This window comes from Coregonus lavaretus, assembly GCF_964263955.1.
Source record: "Coregonus lavaretus genome assembly, contig: HAP1_SCAFFOLD_418, whole genome shotgun sequence".
Taxonomy (NCBI): Eukaryota; Metazoa; Chordata; class Actinopteri; order Salmoniformes; family Salmonidae; genus Coregonus; species Coregonus lavaretus.
Window position 1 is genome coordinate 403,699 of NW_028165663.1, and position 16,152 is coordinate 419,850.

The 16,152-nt window shown below is 43.7% G+C and overlaps 1 protein-coding gene across 3 annotated transcripts in view; it reads right to left on the reverse strand.

Annotated features, from left to right (window-relative positions):
• The window catches only part of LOC311115633 (protein phosphatase 1 regulatory subunit 12C-like), a 57,570-nt gene extending 41,784 nt beyond the window's left edge, over positions 1-15,786 (reverse strand). For all 3 annotated transcript variants that reach the window (XM_084190793.1, XM_084190792.1, XM_084190791.1), the window contains exons 1-4: positions 15,630-15,786; positions 14,891-15,009; positions 2,891-3,047; positions 1,644-1,788 (exon numbers count right to left, since the gene is read on the reverse strand). In XM_084190793.1, the coding sequence (XP_084046919.1) occupies positions 1,644-1,788; positions 2,891-3,047; positions 14,891-15,009; positions 15,630-15,736 (528 nt within the window). In that variant the 5' untranslated portion in view covers positions 15,737-15,786. The remainder of the gene's footprint in view (positions 1-1,643; positions 1,789-2,890; positions 3,048-14,890; positions 15,010-15,629) is intronic.
• Positions 15,787-16,152: the final 366 nt, after the last annotated feature.

Below are 16,152 nucleotides of genomic sequence, written 5' to 3' on the forward strand. Positions count from 1 at the left end.
GCATCAATGCTGCTGCCGCTACGTGGGAACACATGGTTTAATGTAGAGCATCAATGCTGCTGCCGCTACGTGGGAACACATGGTTTAATGTAGAGCATCAATGCTGCTGCCGCTACGTGGGAACACATGGTTTAATGTAGAGCATCAATGCTGCTGCTGCTACGTGGGAACACATGGTTTAATGTAAAGCATCAATGCTGCTGCTGCTACGTGGGAACACATGGTTTAATGTAGAGCATCAATGCTGCTGCCGCTACGTGGGAACACATGGTTTAATGTAGAGCATCAATGCTGCTGCTGCTACGTGGGAACACATGGTTTAATGTAGAGCATCAATGCTGCTGCTGCTACGTGGGAACACATGGTTTAATGTAGAGCATCAATGCTGCTGCTGCTACGTGGGAACACATGGTTTAATGTAGAGCATCAATGCTGCTGCTGCTACGTGGGAACACATGGTTTAATGTAGAGCATCAATGCTGCTGCCGCTACGTGGGAACACATGGTTTAATGTAGAGCATCAATGCTGCTGCCGCTACGTGGGAACACATGGTTTAATGTAGAGCATCAATGCTGCTGCCGCTACGTGGGAACACATGGTTTAATGTAGAGCATCAATGCTGCTGCTGCTACGTGGGAACACATGGTTTAATGTAGAGCATCAATGCTGCTGCTGCTACGTGGGAACACATGGTTTAATGTAGAGCATCAATGCTGCTGCCGCTACGTGTGGGGGGGGGGGGGGGTCCCTGGAACACATGGTTTAATGTAGAGCATCAATGCTGCTGCTGCTACGTGTGTGGGGGGGTCCCTGGAACACATGGTTTAATGTAGAGCATCAATGCTGCTGCTGCTACGTGTGTGGGGGGGTCCCTGGAACACATGGTTTAATGTAGAGCATCAATGCTGCTGCTGCTACGTGTGTGGGGGGGTCCCTGGAACACATGGTTTAATGTAGAGCATCAATGCTGCTGCTGCTACGTGTGGGGGGGGGTGTGGGTGGGGGGGGGGGGGGGGGGGGGGGGTCCCTGGAACAAGGACACACATCATTTACATTAGGAGCGTCCAAAATGGTACCCTATTCCCTAGATAATACACTACTTTAGACCAGGGCTGTAGTCGAAAGTAGTGCACTATGTAGGGAATAGGGTGCCATTTGGGATGCTTCCATTTCCAACCCCTGTGTACCAATACTGAGTCAGTATGTAGTAGAGGTTACATTGCATTTTTGAGAGCCAGGGTGCTACTCAGCGTAATTGCTCTGTGTGTGTGTGTGTGTGTGTCTGTCTGTGTGTCTGTGTCTCTCAGTTGGTAGAGCATGGCGCTTGCAACCCCAGGGTTGTGGGTTCGATTCCCACGGGGGACCAGTACGAAAAAAGTATGACAATTTATGAACTCTCTACTGTAAGTCGCTCTGGATAAGAGCGTCTGCTAAATGACTAAAATGACTAAAATGTGTGTATACACAGAGTGTACAAAACATTAGGAACACCTTCTCTTTCCATGACAGACTGACCAGGTGAATCCAGGTGAAAGCTATGATCCCTTATTGATGTCAGTTGTTAAATATTGCAAGGCAATATTAGGAAGGTGTTCTTAATGTTTTGTCCACTCAGTGTATGCGTGTACCTTCTCCCACTCACCACGTTGTTGAGAGCAGCCATGTCACACATGTTGTCAGCCAGCAGAGAGCACACCTCCTCCTGCCCCCAGTGAGCCGCAGCATGCAGGGCCGTCCAGCCATCCACATCTCTACTGTCTAAATCCAGACCACACTGGAGCAGGACCCTGAGAGATGAAGAGGGAGAGAGGCCAGAAAGAGGAGGAGTTTGAGATAAGGTCAAAGGTGAGGAGGGGTGAATGGTGTATGACTAACAATGGAACGCTGCAGAATAGAGCCAATATGATTCCTCATTCTACATGTTAGTTGTATTTTAGTTCTAAATGAGCACACCAAAGCATTGTGTCTGGCTGAATGAGCCTCAGGTCCTGATTAATATCCACAATAAATAGACACTGAAGACACTGAAGCAGTCAGGGTGTGTGTGTTCGAGTCAATGTGAAAGTGTGTGTGTGTGTGTCCATTGTGTCCATTGGTCTGTGTGTACTTGCATGTGTGTGTATAACATATCTGTGTGTAGAACCTTCCTGCCCTCTACCCACTGACTAGCACCTGACCTACTGACTATCACCTGACCCACTGACTGGCACCTGACCCACTGACTGGCACCTGACCCACTGACTAGCACCTGACCCACTGACTGGCACCTGACCCACTCACTGGCACCTGACCCACTGACTAGCACCTGACCCACTGACTAACACCTGACCCACTGACTAGCACCTGACCTACTAACTAACACCTGACCTACTAACTAACACCTGACCCACTCACTGGCACCTGACCCACTGACTGGCACCTGACCCACTGACTGGCACCTGACCCACTGACTGGCACCTGACCCACTGACTGGCACCTGACCCACTGACTGGCACCTGACCCACTGACTGGCACCTGACCCACCGACTAGCACCTGACCCCCTGACTGGCACCTGACCCACTGACTAACACCTGACCTACTAACTAACACCTGACTAGCACCTGACCCACTGACTAGCACCTGACCCACTGACTAACACCTGACCCACTGACTATCACCTGACCCACTGACTAACACCTGACCTACTAACTAACACCTGACCCACTGACTAACACCTGACCTACTAACTAACACCTGACTAGCACCTAACCCACTGACTCACCTGACCCACTGACTGGCACCTGACCCACTGACTGGCACCTGACCCACTGACTAGCACCTGACCCACTGACTGGCACCTGACCCACTGACTAGCACCTGACCCACTGACTAGCACCTGACCCACTCACTTCATGACTTCTATGTAGCCCTTGGCAGCGGCCACGTGCAGCGCTGTGGCCTTGGTGTTAGGGTGAGGTGTCAGGGCGCCACTTCCTGCCAGCACCGCGTTGGCGTCCGCCAGCATCACCCGCTCCTCTTCCCGCCGTGCCATGTCCACGTCAACCCCTAAGAGAGAGAAAGAGGGACACATGTAGCAGACGGGGATCTGTGAACCTCACTCCTCAGTCTAAAGTGTCTCTACTTGCCGAATAGCATCTCAAGTAGAGAGGAGGAAGTGGTACTTGTTAAGGAACATTGTGACGTCCTTTACACACACATATACAGCTGCGGAAAATATTAAGAGACCACTGCAAAATTATCAGTTTCTCTGGTTTTACTATTTATAGGTATGTTTTTGGGTAAAAATAACATTTTTGTTTTATTCTATAAACTACTGACAACATTTCTCCCAAATTCCAAATAAAAAGATTGTTATTTAGAGCATTTATTTGCAGAAAATGACAACTGGTCAAAATAACAAAAAAGATATGCAGTGTTGTCAGACCTCGAATAATGCAAAGAAAATAAGTTCATGTTCATTTTTAAACAACACAATAGTAATGTTTTGACTTAGGAAGAGTTCATAAATCAATATTTGGTGGAATAACCCTGATTATTAATCACAGCTTTCATGCGTCTTGGCATGCTCTCCATCAGTCTTTCACATTGATGTTGGGTGACTTTATGCCACTCCTGGCGCAAAAATTCAAGCAGCTCGGCTTTGTTTGATGACTTGTGACCATCCATCTTCCACATTCCAGAAGTTTTCAATGGGGTTCAGGTTTGGAGATTGGGCTGGCCATGACAGGGTCTTGATCTGGTGGTCCTCCATCCACACCTTGATTGACCTGGCTGTGTGGCATGGCGCATTGTCCTGCTGGAAAAACCAATCCTCAGAGTTGGGGAACAATGTCAGCGCAAAAGGAAGCAAGTTTTCTTCCAGGACAACCTTGTACGTGGCTTGATTCAAATCTGCCCGATTACAGCATTGCTGAAGCACCCCCAGATCATCACCGATCCTCCACCAAATTTCACAGTGGGTGCGAGACACTGTGGCTTGTCGCCTCTCCAGGTCTCTGTCTAACCATTAGACGACCAGGTGTTGGGCAAAGCTGAAAATTGGACTCATCAGAGAAGATGACCTTCCTCCAGTCCTCTACGGTCCAATCCTTATGGTCTTTTGCAAACCTCAGCCTGGCTCTTCTTTGCTTCTCATTGATGAAGGGCTTTTTTCTAGCTTTGCACGACTTCAGCCCTGCCCCAACGAGCCTGTTTCGAACCGTCCTCGCCGTGCACTTCACCCCAGCTGCCGTTTGCCATTCTTTTTGTAGGTCACTTGATGTCATCCTACGGTTGTTGAGTGACATTCGAATGAGTTGGCGGTCATCCCGGTCAGTAGAGTCGTTTTTGCCCTCTGCCGGTCTGTAGCTTTGATGTCCCCAATGTCTGCTGCTTGACGTTGTTCTTATGAACCGCCATCTTTGACAGTTTAATATGGAAGCAACCTGACGCTCACTGTATCCCTCTGCCAGTAAAGCCAGAATTGAACCCTTCTTTTCCTCACTCAAAACATTCCTTTTCAACTCTTTTGGCATGGTCAATAGTTATTTTTTTATTAATATTACTTTTGAGGTACTTTTAGCACTGTTTTTGCCATCCAGCTGGTCCTATTGCAAGAGGATAGTGATGACCACAGCAGTGGTTTTTATACTTTTCCTCGTTAAATAAGATTTGGTTCAGGTGATCACCTAATCAGTACCTAATTCAGTAGAATGAGGTGTGCCTGTGTTGGAATTCAACAGACACTGGAATGGAATGGCTGTCAAACATGTAGAGATGCTGATTTAAGAAAAATGTGCAGTGGTCTCTTAATTTTTTCCACAGCGGTATATAGACTCACCGGACAGTTTATTAGGCACACCACCCCGTTCACGAAAATGGTTTGCTCCTACAGACAGTGAGTCAAGTAGCTGTGGCTTGTTATATAAAACAGGCAGACGGGCATCGAGGCATTCAGTTACTGTTCCATTGAACATTAGAATGGGCAAAACGAGCGACATAAGCAACTTTGAGCGTAGTATTGATCGTCGGTGCTCGGCGTGCCGGATCCAGTATCTCAGAAACGGCTCGCATTGAGCTACACAGACAGACAGAGACAGACAGACAGACACACGAGAGATTTAAAAAGGCTAAATTAAGAGAGGGTAAACATTGTTCTGTGTATTCTCTGTGGGTGAGTCTGCCTTATTTAATAGATGTTCCTATCAGATACTAATGCATTTCAATGATGACTAATCAAAACCTGTCATCTTGCAAAACTAATACTAATCCATTAATTAATATTTTGCTTTGATTGTAATTACTGACAACTTGGCGCAATTACATATTTCCTTGTTTCAAGACTAAAGGGAGTGGCCATTCTAAGCATGACTTCGTATATGAAATAAACTATTGTGGCAGCAGGCAGAGCTAATTACATTTTGTTATGTCACAACATCACAAGGACATGGGATTCAATGGACGGTGTTGTTGTGTCATGATGAACAGAGAAAACGCATGCTGTGCTTTTCAGAGGACGGTGTTAATGTGGCTATACAGAGAAAACGCATGCAGTGCTTTTCAGAGGACGGTGTTAATGTGGCTATACAGAGAAAACGCATGCTGTGCTTTTCAGAGGACGGTGTTAATGTGGCTATACAGAGAAAACGCATGCTGTGCTTTTCAGAGGACGGTGTTAATGTGGCTATACAGAGAAAACGCATGCTGTGCTTTTCAGAGGACGGTGTTAATGTGGCTATACAGAGAAAACGCATGCTGTGCTTTTCAGAGGACGGTGTTAATGTGGCTATACAGAGAAAACGCATGCTGTGCTTTTCAGAGGACGGTGTTAATGTGGCTATACAGAGAAAACGCATGCTGTGCTTTTCAGAGGATGGTGTTAATAATAGTATGGTCATACTATGGCTACCTATGGTTACCATAACCTGGATATCACAAACGCCTGGAGAAGATCAGGAACACAGAAAATGTGTGTTTTAATATGGGACTGTTAAGGTGTTCATATGGGGACATAACAGTACCTAGACAAATGTCACCTGAGTGACGAAGATCCAGTCTTGGATAAAAACGTTGTACTAATTAGCCTGATAAAAATACCTGTGTTGTACTAATTAGCCTGATAAAAATACCTGTGTTGGAGCAATCATGTGTATGGTTAGGGTTAGGTCCTACCTCATCACTAGACGTTTTCATCAGTCCAGCAGCCATACTATAGAACACCCAGACGGCATAACAATCCCTAGTTACCCTGCTTCTAGTATTATAGAACACCCAGACTACATAACAATCCCTAGTTACCCTGCTTCTAGTATTATAGAACACCCAGACGGCATAACAATCCCTAGTTACCCTGCTTCTAGTATTATAGAACACCCAGACTACATAACAATCCCTAGTTACCCTGCTTCTAGTATTATAGAACACCCAGACTACATAACAATCCCTAGTTACCCTGCTTCTAGTATTATAGAACACCCAGACTACATAACAATCCCTAGTTACCCTGCTTCTAGTATTATAGAACACCCAGACGGCATAACAATCCCTAGTTACCCTGCTTCTAGTATTATAGAACACCCAGACTACATAACAATCCCTAGTTACCCTGCTTCTAGTATTATAGAACACCCAGACTACATAACAATCCCTAGTTACCCTGCTTCTAGTATTATAGAACACCCAGACTACATAACAATCCCTAGTTACCCTGCTTCTAGTATTATAGAACACCCAGACTACATAACAATCCCTAGTTACCCTGCTTCTAGTATTATAGAACACCCAGACGGCATAACAATCCCTAGTTACCCTGCTTCTAGTATTATAGAACACCCAGACTACATAACAATCCCTAGTTACCCTGCTTCTAGTATTATAGAACACCCAGACTACATAACAATCCCTAGTTACCCTGCTTCTAGTATTATAGAACACCCAGACTACATAACAATCCCTAGTTACCCTGCTTCTAGTATTATAGAACACCCAGACGGCATAACAATCCCTAGTTACCCTGCTTCTAGTATTATAGAACACCCAGACAGCATAACAATCCCTAGTTACCCTGCTTCTAGTATTATAGAACACCCAGACAGCATAACAATCCCTAGTTACCCTGCTTCTAGTATTATAGAACACCCAGACAGCATAACAATCCCTAGTTACCCTGCTTCTAGTATTATAGAACACCCAGACAGCATAACAATCCCTAGTTACCCTGCTTCTAGTATTATAGAACACCCAGACTACATAACAATCCCTAGTTACCCTGCTTCTAGTATTATAGAACACCCAGACGACATAACAATCCCTAGTTACCCTGCTTCTAGTATTATAGAACACCCAGACGGCATAACAATCCCTAGTTACCCTGCTTCTAGTATTATAGAACACCCAGACGGCATAACAATCCCTAGTTACCCTGCTTCTAGTATTATAGAACACCCAGACGGCATAACAATCCCTAGTTACCCTGCTTCTAGTATTATAGAACACCCAGATGGCATAACAATCCCTAGTTACCCTGCTTCTAGTATTATAGAACACCCAGACTACATAACAATCCCTAGTTACCCTGCTTCTAGTATTATAGAACACCCAGACGGCATAACAATCCCTAGTTACCCTGCTTCTAGTATTATAGAACACCCAGACGGCATAACAATCCCTAGTTACCCTGCTTCTAGTATTATAGAACACCCAGACTACATAACAATCCCTAGTTACCCTGCTTCTAGTATTATAGAACACCCAGACTACATAACAATCCCTAGTTACCCTGCTTCTAGTATTATAGAACACCCAGACGGCATAACAATCCCTAGTTACCCTGCTTCTAGTATTATAGAACACCCAGACTACATAACAATCACTAGTTACCCTGCTTCTAGTATTATAGAACACCCAGACTACATAACAATCCCTAGTTACCCTGCTTCTAGTATTATAGAACACCCAGACGGCATAACAATCCCTAGTTACCCTGCTTCTAGTATTATAGAACACCCAGACGGCATAACAATCCCTAGTTACCCTGCTTCTAGTATTATAGAACACCCAGACTACATAACAATCCCTAGTTACCCTGCTTCTAGTATTATAGAACACCCAGACTACATAACAATCCCTAGTTACCCTGCTTCTAGTATTATAGAACACCCAGACAGCATAACAATCCCTAGTTACCCTGCTTCTAGTATTATAGAACACCCAGACAGCATAACAATCCCTAGTTACCCTGCTTCTAGTATTATAGAACACCCAGACTACATAACAATCCCTAGTTACCCTGCTTCTAGTATTATAGAACACCCAGACGACATAACAATCCCTAGTTACCCTGCTTCTAGTATTATAGAACACCCAGACGGCATAACAATCCCTAGTTACCCTGCTTCTAGTATTATAGAACACCCAGACGGCATAACAATCCCTAGTTACCCTGCTTCTAGTATTATAGAACACCCAGACGGCATAACAATCCCTAGTTACCCTGCTTCTAGTATTATAGAACACCCAGATGGCATAACAATCCCTAGTTACCCTGCTTCTAGTATTATAGAACACCCAGACTACATAACAATCCCTAGTTACCCTGCTTCTAGTATTATAGAACACCCAGACGGCATAACAATCCCTAGTTACCCTGCTTCTAGTATTATAGAACACCCAGACGGCATAACAATCCCTAGTTACCCTGCTTCTAGTATTATAGAACACCCAGACTACATAACAATCCCTAGTTACCCTGCTTCTAGTATTATAGAACACCCAGACTACATAACAATCCCTAGTTACCCTGCTTCTAGTATTATAGAACACCCAGACGGCATAACAATCCCTAGTTACCCTGCTTCTAGTATTATAGAACACCCAGACTACATAACAATCACTAGTTACCCTGCTTCTAGTATTATAGAACACCCAGACTACATAACAATCCCTAGTTACCCTGCTTCTAGTATTATAGAACACCCAGACGGCATAACAATCCCTAGTTACCCTGCTTCTAGTATTATAGAACACCCAGACGGCATAACAATCCCTAGTTACCCTGCTTCTAGTATTATAGAACACCCAGACTACATAACAATCCCTAGTTACCCTGCTTCTAGTATTATAGAACACCCAGACTACATAACAATCCCTAGTTACCCTGCTTCTAGTATTATAGAACACCCAGACGGCATAACAATCCCTAGTTACCCTGCTTCTAGTATTATAGAACACCCAGACGGCATAACAATCCCTAGTTACCCTGCTTCTAGTATTATAGAACACCCAGACAGCATAACAATCCCTAGTTACCCTGCTTCTAGTATTATAGAACACCCAGACTACATAACAATCCCTAGTTACCCTGCTTCTAGTATTATAGAACACCCAGACTACATAACAATCCCTAGTTACCCTGCTTCTAGTATTATAGAACACCCAGACGGCATAACAATCCCTAGTTACCCTGCTTCTAGTATTATAGAACACCCAGACGGCATAACAATCCCTAGTTACCCTGCTTCTAGTATTATAGAACACCCAGACAGCATAACAATCCCTAGTTACCCTGCTTCTAGTATTATAGAACACCCAGACTACATAACAATCCCTAGTTACCCTGCTTCTAGTATTATAGAACACCCAGACTACATAACAATCCCTAGTTACCCTGCTTCTAGTATTATAGAACACCCAGACGGCATAACAATCCCTAGTTACCCTGCTTCTAGTATTATAGAACACCCAGACGGCATAACAATCCCTAGTTACCCTGCTTCTAGTATTATAGAACATCCAGACTACATAACAATCCCTAGTTACCCTGCTTCTAGTATTATAGAACACCCAGACTACATAACAATCCTTAGTTACCCTGCTTCTAGTATTATAGAACACCCAGACAGCATAACAATCCCTAGTTACCCTGCTTCTAGTATTATAGAACACCCAGACGGCATAACAATCCCTAGTTACCCTGCTTCTAGTATTATAGAACACCCAGACAGCATAACAATCCCTAGTTACCCTGCTTCTAGTATTATAGAACACCCAGACTACATAACAATCCCTAGTTACCCTGCTTCTAGTATTATAGAACACCCAGACTACATAACAATCCCTAGTTACCCTGCTTCTAGTATTATAGAACACCCAGACTACATAACAATCCCTAGTTACCCTGCTTCTAGTATTATAGAACACCCAGACGACATAACAATCCCTAGTTACCCTGCTTCTAGTATTATAGAACACCCAGACTACATAACAATCCCTAGTTACCCTGCCTCTAGTATTATAGAACACCCAGACTACATAACAATCCCTAGTTACCCTGCTTCTAGTATTATAGAACACCCAGACTACATAACAATCCCTAGTTACCCTGCTTCTAGTATTATAGAACACCCAGACAGCATGACAATCCCTAGTTACCCTGCTTCTAGTATTATAGAACACCCAGATGGCATAACAATCCCTAGTTACCCTGCTTCTAGTATTATAGAACACCCAGACGACATAACAATCCCTAGTTACCCTGCTTCTAGTATTATAGAACACCCAGACAGCATAACAATCCCTAGTTACCCTGCTTCTAGTATTATAGAACACCCAGACGGCATAACAATCCCTAGTTACCCTGCTTCTAGTATTATAGAACACCCAGACAGCATAACAATCCCTAGTTACCCTGCTTCTAGTATTATAGAACACCCAGACTACATAACAATCCCTAGTTACCCTGCTTCTAGTATTATAGAACACCCAGACTACATAACAATCCCTAGTTACCCTGCTTCTAGTATTATAGAACACCCAGACTACATAACAATCCCTAGTTACCCTGCTTCTAGTATTATAGAACACCCAGACGACATAACAATCCCTAGTTACCCTGCTTCTAGTATTATAGAACACCCAGACTACATAACAATCCCTAGTTACCCTGCCTCTAGTATTATAGAACACCCAGACTACATAACAATCCCTAGTTACCCTGCTTCTAGTATTATAGAACACCCAGACTACATAACAATCCCTAGTTACCCTGCTTCTAGTATTATAGAACACCCAGACAGCATGACAATCCCTAGTTACCCTGCTTCTAGTATTATAGAACACCCAGATGGCATAACAATCCCTAGTTACCCTGCTTCTAGTATTATAGAACACCCAGACGACATAACAATCCCTAGTTACCCTGCTTCTAGTATTATAGAACACCCAGACAGCATAACAATCCCTAGTTACCCTGCTTCTAGTATTATAGAACACCCAGACGGCATAACAATCCCTAGTTACCCTGCTTCTAGTATTATAGAACACCCAGACAGCATAACAATCCCTAGTTACCCTGCTTCTAGTATTATAGAACACCCAGACTACATAACAATCCCTAGTTACCCTGCTTCTAGTATTATAGAACACCCAGACTACATAACAATCCCTAGTTACCCTGCTTCTAGTATTATAGAACACCCAGACTACATAACAATCCCTAGTTACCCTGCTTCTAGTATTATAGAACACCCAGACGGCATAACAATCCCTAGTTACCCTGCTTCTAGTATTATAGAACACCCAGACGACATAACAATCCCTAGTTACCCTGCTTCTAGTATTATAGAACACCCAGACTACATAACAATCCCTAGTTACCCTGCCTCTAGTATTATAGAACACCCAGACTACATAACAATCCCTAGTTACCCTGCTTCTAGTATTATAGAACACCCAGACTACATAACAATCCCTAGTTACCCTGCTTCTAGTATTATAGAACACCCAGACAGCATGACAATCCCTAGTTACCCTGCTTCTAGTATTATAGAACACCCAGATGGCATAACAATCCCTAGTTACCCTGCTTCTAGTATTATAGAACACCCAGACGACATAACAATCCCTAGTTACCCTGCTTCTAGTATTATAGAACACCCAGACAGCATAACAATCCCTAGTTACCCTGCTTCTAGTATTATAGAACACCCAGACGACATAACGTTCCCGAGTGGCGCAGTGGTCTAAGGCACTGCATTGCAGTGCTAGCTGTGCCACTAGATCCTGGTTCGAATCCAGGCTCTGTCATAGCCGGCCGCGACCGGGAGACCCATAGGGCGGCGCACAATTGGCCCAGCGTCGTCCAGGGTAGGGGAGGGAATGGCCGGCAGGGATGGAGCTCAGTTGGTAGAGCATGGCGTTTGCAACGCCAGGGTTGTCGGTTCGATTCCCATGGGGGGCCAGTATGCAAAATAAAATAAAAAAATGTATGCACTCACTAACTAACTGTAAGTCGCTCTGGATAAGAGCGTCTGCTAAATGACTAAAATGTAAATGTAAATAACAATCCCTAGTTACCCTGCTTCTAGTATTATAGAACACCCAGACTACATAACAATCCCTAGTTACCCTGCTTCTAGTATTATAGAACACCCAGACTACATAACAATCCCTAGTTACCCTGCTTCTAGTATTATAGAACACCCAGACTACATAACAATCCCTAGTTACCCTGCTTCTAGTATTATAGAACACCCAGACAGCATAACAATCCCTAGTTACCCTGCTTCTAGTATTATAGAACACCCAGACTACATAACAATCACTAGTTACCCCGCTTCTAGTATTATAGAACACCCAGACTACATAACAATCCCTAGTTACCCTGCTTCTAGTATTATAGAACACCCAGACAGCATAACAATCCCTAGTTACCCTGCTTCTAGTATTATAGAACACCCAGACTACATAACAATCCCTAGTTACCCTGCTTCTAGTATTATAGAACACCCAGACTACATAACAATCCCTAGTTACCCTGCTTCTAGTATTATAGAACACCCAGACGGCATAACAATCCCTAGTTACCCTGCTTCTAGTATTATAGAACACCCAGACGGCATAACAATCCCTAGTTACCCTGCTTCTAGTATTATAGAACACCCAGACTACATAACAATCCCTAGTTACCCTGCTTCTAGTATTATTGAACACCAAGACGGCATAACAATCCCTAGTTACCCTGCTTCTAGTATTATAGAACACCCAGACGGCATAACAATCCCTAGTTACCCTGCTTCTAGTATTATAGAACACCCAGACGGCATAACAATCCCTAGTTACCCTGCTTCTAGTATTATAGAACACCCAGACGGCATAACAATCCCTAGTTACCCTGCTTCTAGTATTATAGAACACCCAGACGGCATAACAATCCCTAGTTACCCTGCTTCTAGTATTATAGAACACCCAGACTACATAACAATCCCTAGTTACCCTGCTTCTAGTATTATAGAACACCCAGACTACATAACAATCCCTAGTTACCCTGCTTCTAGTATTATAGAACACCCAGACGGCATAACAATCCCTAGTTACCCTGCTTCTAGTATTATAGAACACCCAGACTACATAACAATCCCTAGTTACCCTGCTTCTAGTATTATAGAACACCCAGACGACATAACAATCCCTAGTTACCCTGCTTCTAGTATTATAGAACACCCAGACGGCATAACAATCCCTAGTTACCCTGCTTCTAGTATTATAGAACACCCAGACTACATAACAATCCCTAGTTACCCTGCTTCTAGTATTATAGAACACCCAGACGGCATAACAATCCCTAGTTACCCTGCTTCTAGTATTATAGAACACCCAGACGACATAACAATCCCTAGTTACCCTGCTTCTAGTATTATAGAACACCCAGACGGCATAACAATCCCTAGTTACCCTGCTTCTAGTATTATAGAACACCCAGACTACATAACAATCCCTAGTTACCCTGCTTCTAGTATTATAGAACACCCAGACGGCATAACAATCCCTAGTTACCCTGCTTCTAGTATTATAGAACACCCAGACTACATAACAATCCCTAGTTACCCTGCTTCTAGTATTATAGAACACCCAGACAGCATAACAATCCCTAGTTACCCTGCTTCTAGTATTATAGAACACCCAGACGGCATAACAATCCCTAGTTACCCTGCTTCTAGTATTATAGAACACCCAGACTACATAACAATCCCTAGTTACCCTGCTTCTAGTATTATAGAACACCCAGACGGCATAACAATCCCTAGTTACCCTGCTTCTAGTATTATAGAACACCCAGACTACATAACAATCCCTAGTTACCCTGCTTCTAGTATTATAGAACACCCAGACTACATAACAATCCCTAGTTACCCTGCTTCTAGTATTATAGAACACCCAGACAGCATAACAATCCCTAGTTACCCTGCTTCTAGTATTATAGAACACCCAGACGGCATAACAATCCCTAGTTACCCTGCTTCTAGTATTATAGAACACCCAGACGGCATAACAATCCCTAGTTACCCTGCTTCTAGTATTACAGAACACCCAGACGGCATAACAATCCCTAGTTACCCTGCTTCTAGTATTATAGAACACCCAGACTACATAACAATCACTAGTTACCCTGCTTCTAGTATTATAGAACACCCAGACGGCATAACAATCCCTAGTTACCCTGCTTCTAGTATTATAGAACACCCAGACTACATAACAATCCCTAGTTACCCTGCTTCTAGTATTATAGAACACCCAGACGGCATAACAATCCCTAGTTACCCTGCTTCTAGTATTATAGAACACCCAGACTACATAACAATCCCTAGTTACCCTGCTTCTAGTATTATAGAACACCCAGACTACATAACAATCCCTAGTTACCCTGCTTCTAGTATTATAGAACACCCAGACTACATAACAATCCCTAGTTACCCTGCTTCTAGTATTATAGAACACCCAGACGGCATAACAATCCCTAGTTACCCTGCTTCTAGATCTCTCCCTATAGCATCCTCAGCGTGTTAATGACTATGTTGATATGGGTCTTTGTGTTAACAAGGTGTAACTGTACATACCTAACACCAATACCCTACCTTGTTTCTTGATCTCCCCCTTCAGCAGTCTCCCCATAGCATCCTCAGTGACCACATCCAGAGGAAGCTCTCCTTCACTGTTCACCGCCCCCACACGTGCACCGTGCTCTATCAGGTACCTGCAACATACCCACACATATAATGGTTCCTACACACAACATCACATCGATATAAATGTATCGTATAGTGATATTACACAACATCACATCGATATAAATGTATCGTATAGTGATATTACACAACATCACATCGATATAAATGTATCGTATAGTGATATTACACAACATCACATCGATATAAATGTATCGTATAGTGATATTACACAACATCACATCGATATAAATGTATCGTATAGTGATATTACACAACATCACATCGATATAAATGTATCGTATAGTGATATTACACAACATCACATCGATATAAATGTATCGTATAGTGATATTACACAACATCACATCGATATAAATGTATCGTATAGTGATATTACACAACATCACATCGACATAAATGTATCGTATAGTGCACTGGTTCTTCGTCCTGGTTCTGGGGACCCCAAGGGGTGCACATTGAGTTTTTGCCCTAGCACTACAAACCTGATTCCACCGATCAAAGATTTGATGAGGAGTTGAATCAGGTGCGTGGGGCTAAACGTGCATCCCTTAGCGTCCCCAGGACCAGGACGAAGAACCAGTGGTAATAGTGTTACAGTGTAATATTAAATAGACAGAGGACCCACTTGGTGATCTGTATGAACCCACAGGAGGCAGCAGCGTGGAGGGGAGTCCATCCCTCATTGTCCCCCCTGTTCACATCAGTCCCACTCTCCACCAGAAACTGGACCATCTCTGCATTCTCATCTATACACGCCTGGAGAGGACGGGAGACACATTACAAGGTGAGATGCCTCATCTATACACGCCTGGAGAGGACGGGAGACACATTACAAGGTGAGATGCCTCATCTATACACGCCTGGAGAGGACGGGAGACACATTAGAAGGTGAGATGCCTCATCTATACACGCCTGGAGAGGACGGGAGACACATTACAAGGTGAGATGCCTCATCTATACACGCCTGGAGAGGACGGGAGACACATTACAAGGTGAGATGCCTCATCTATACACGCCTGGAGAGGACGGGAGACACATTACAAGGTGAGATGCCTCATCTATACACGCCTGGAGAGGACGGGAGACACATTAGAAGGTGAGATGCCTCATCTATACACGCCTGGAGAGGACGGGAGACACATTACAAG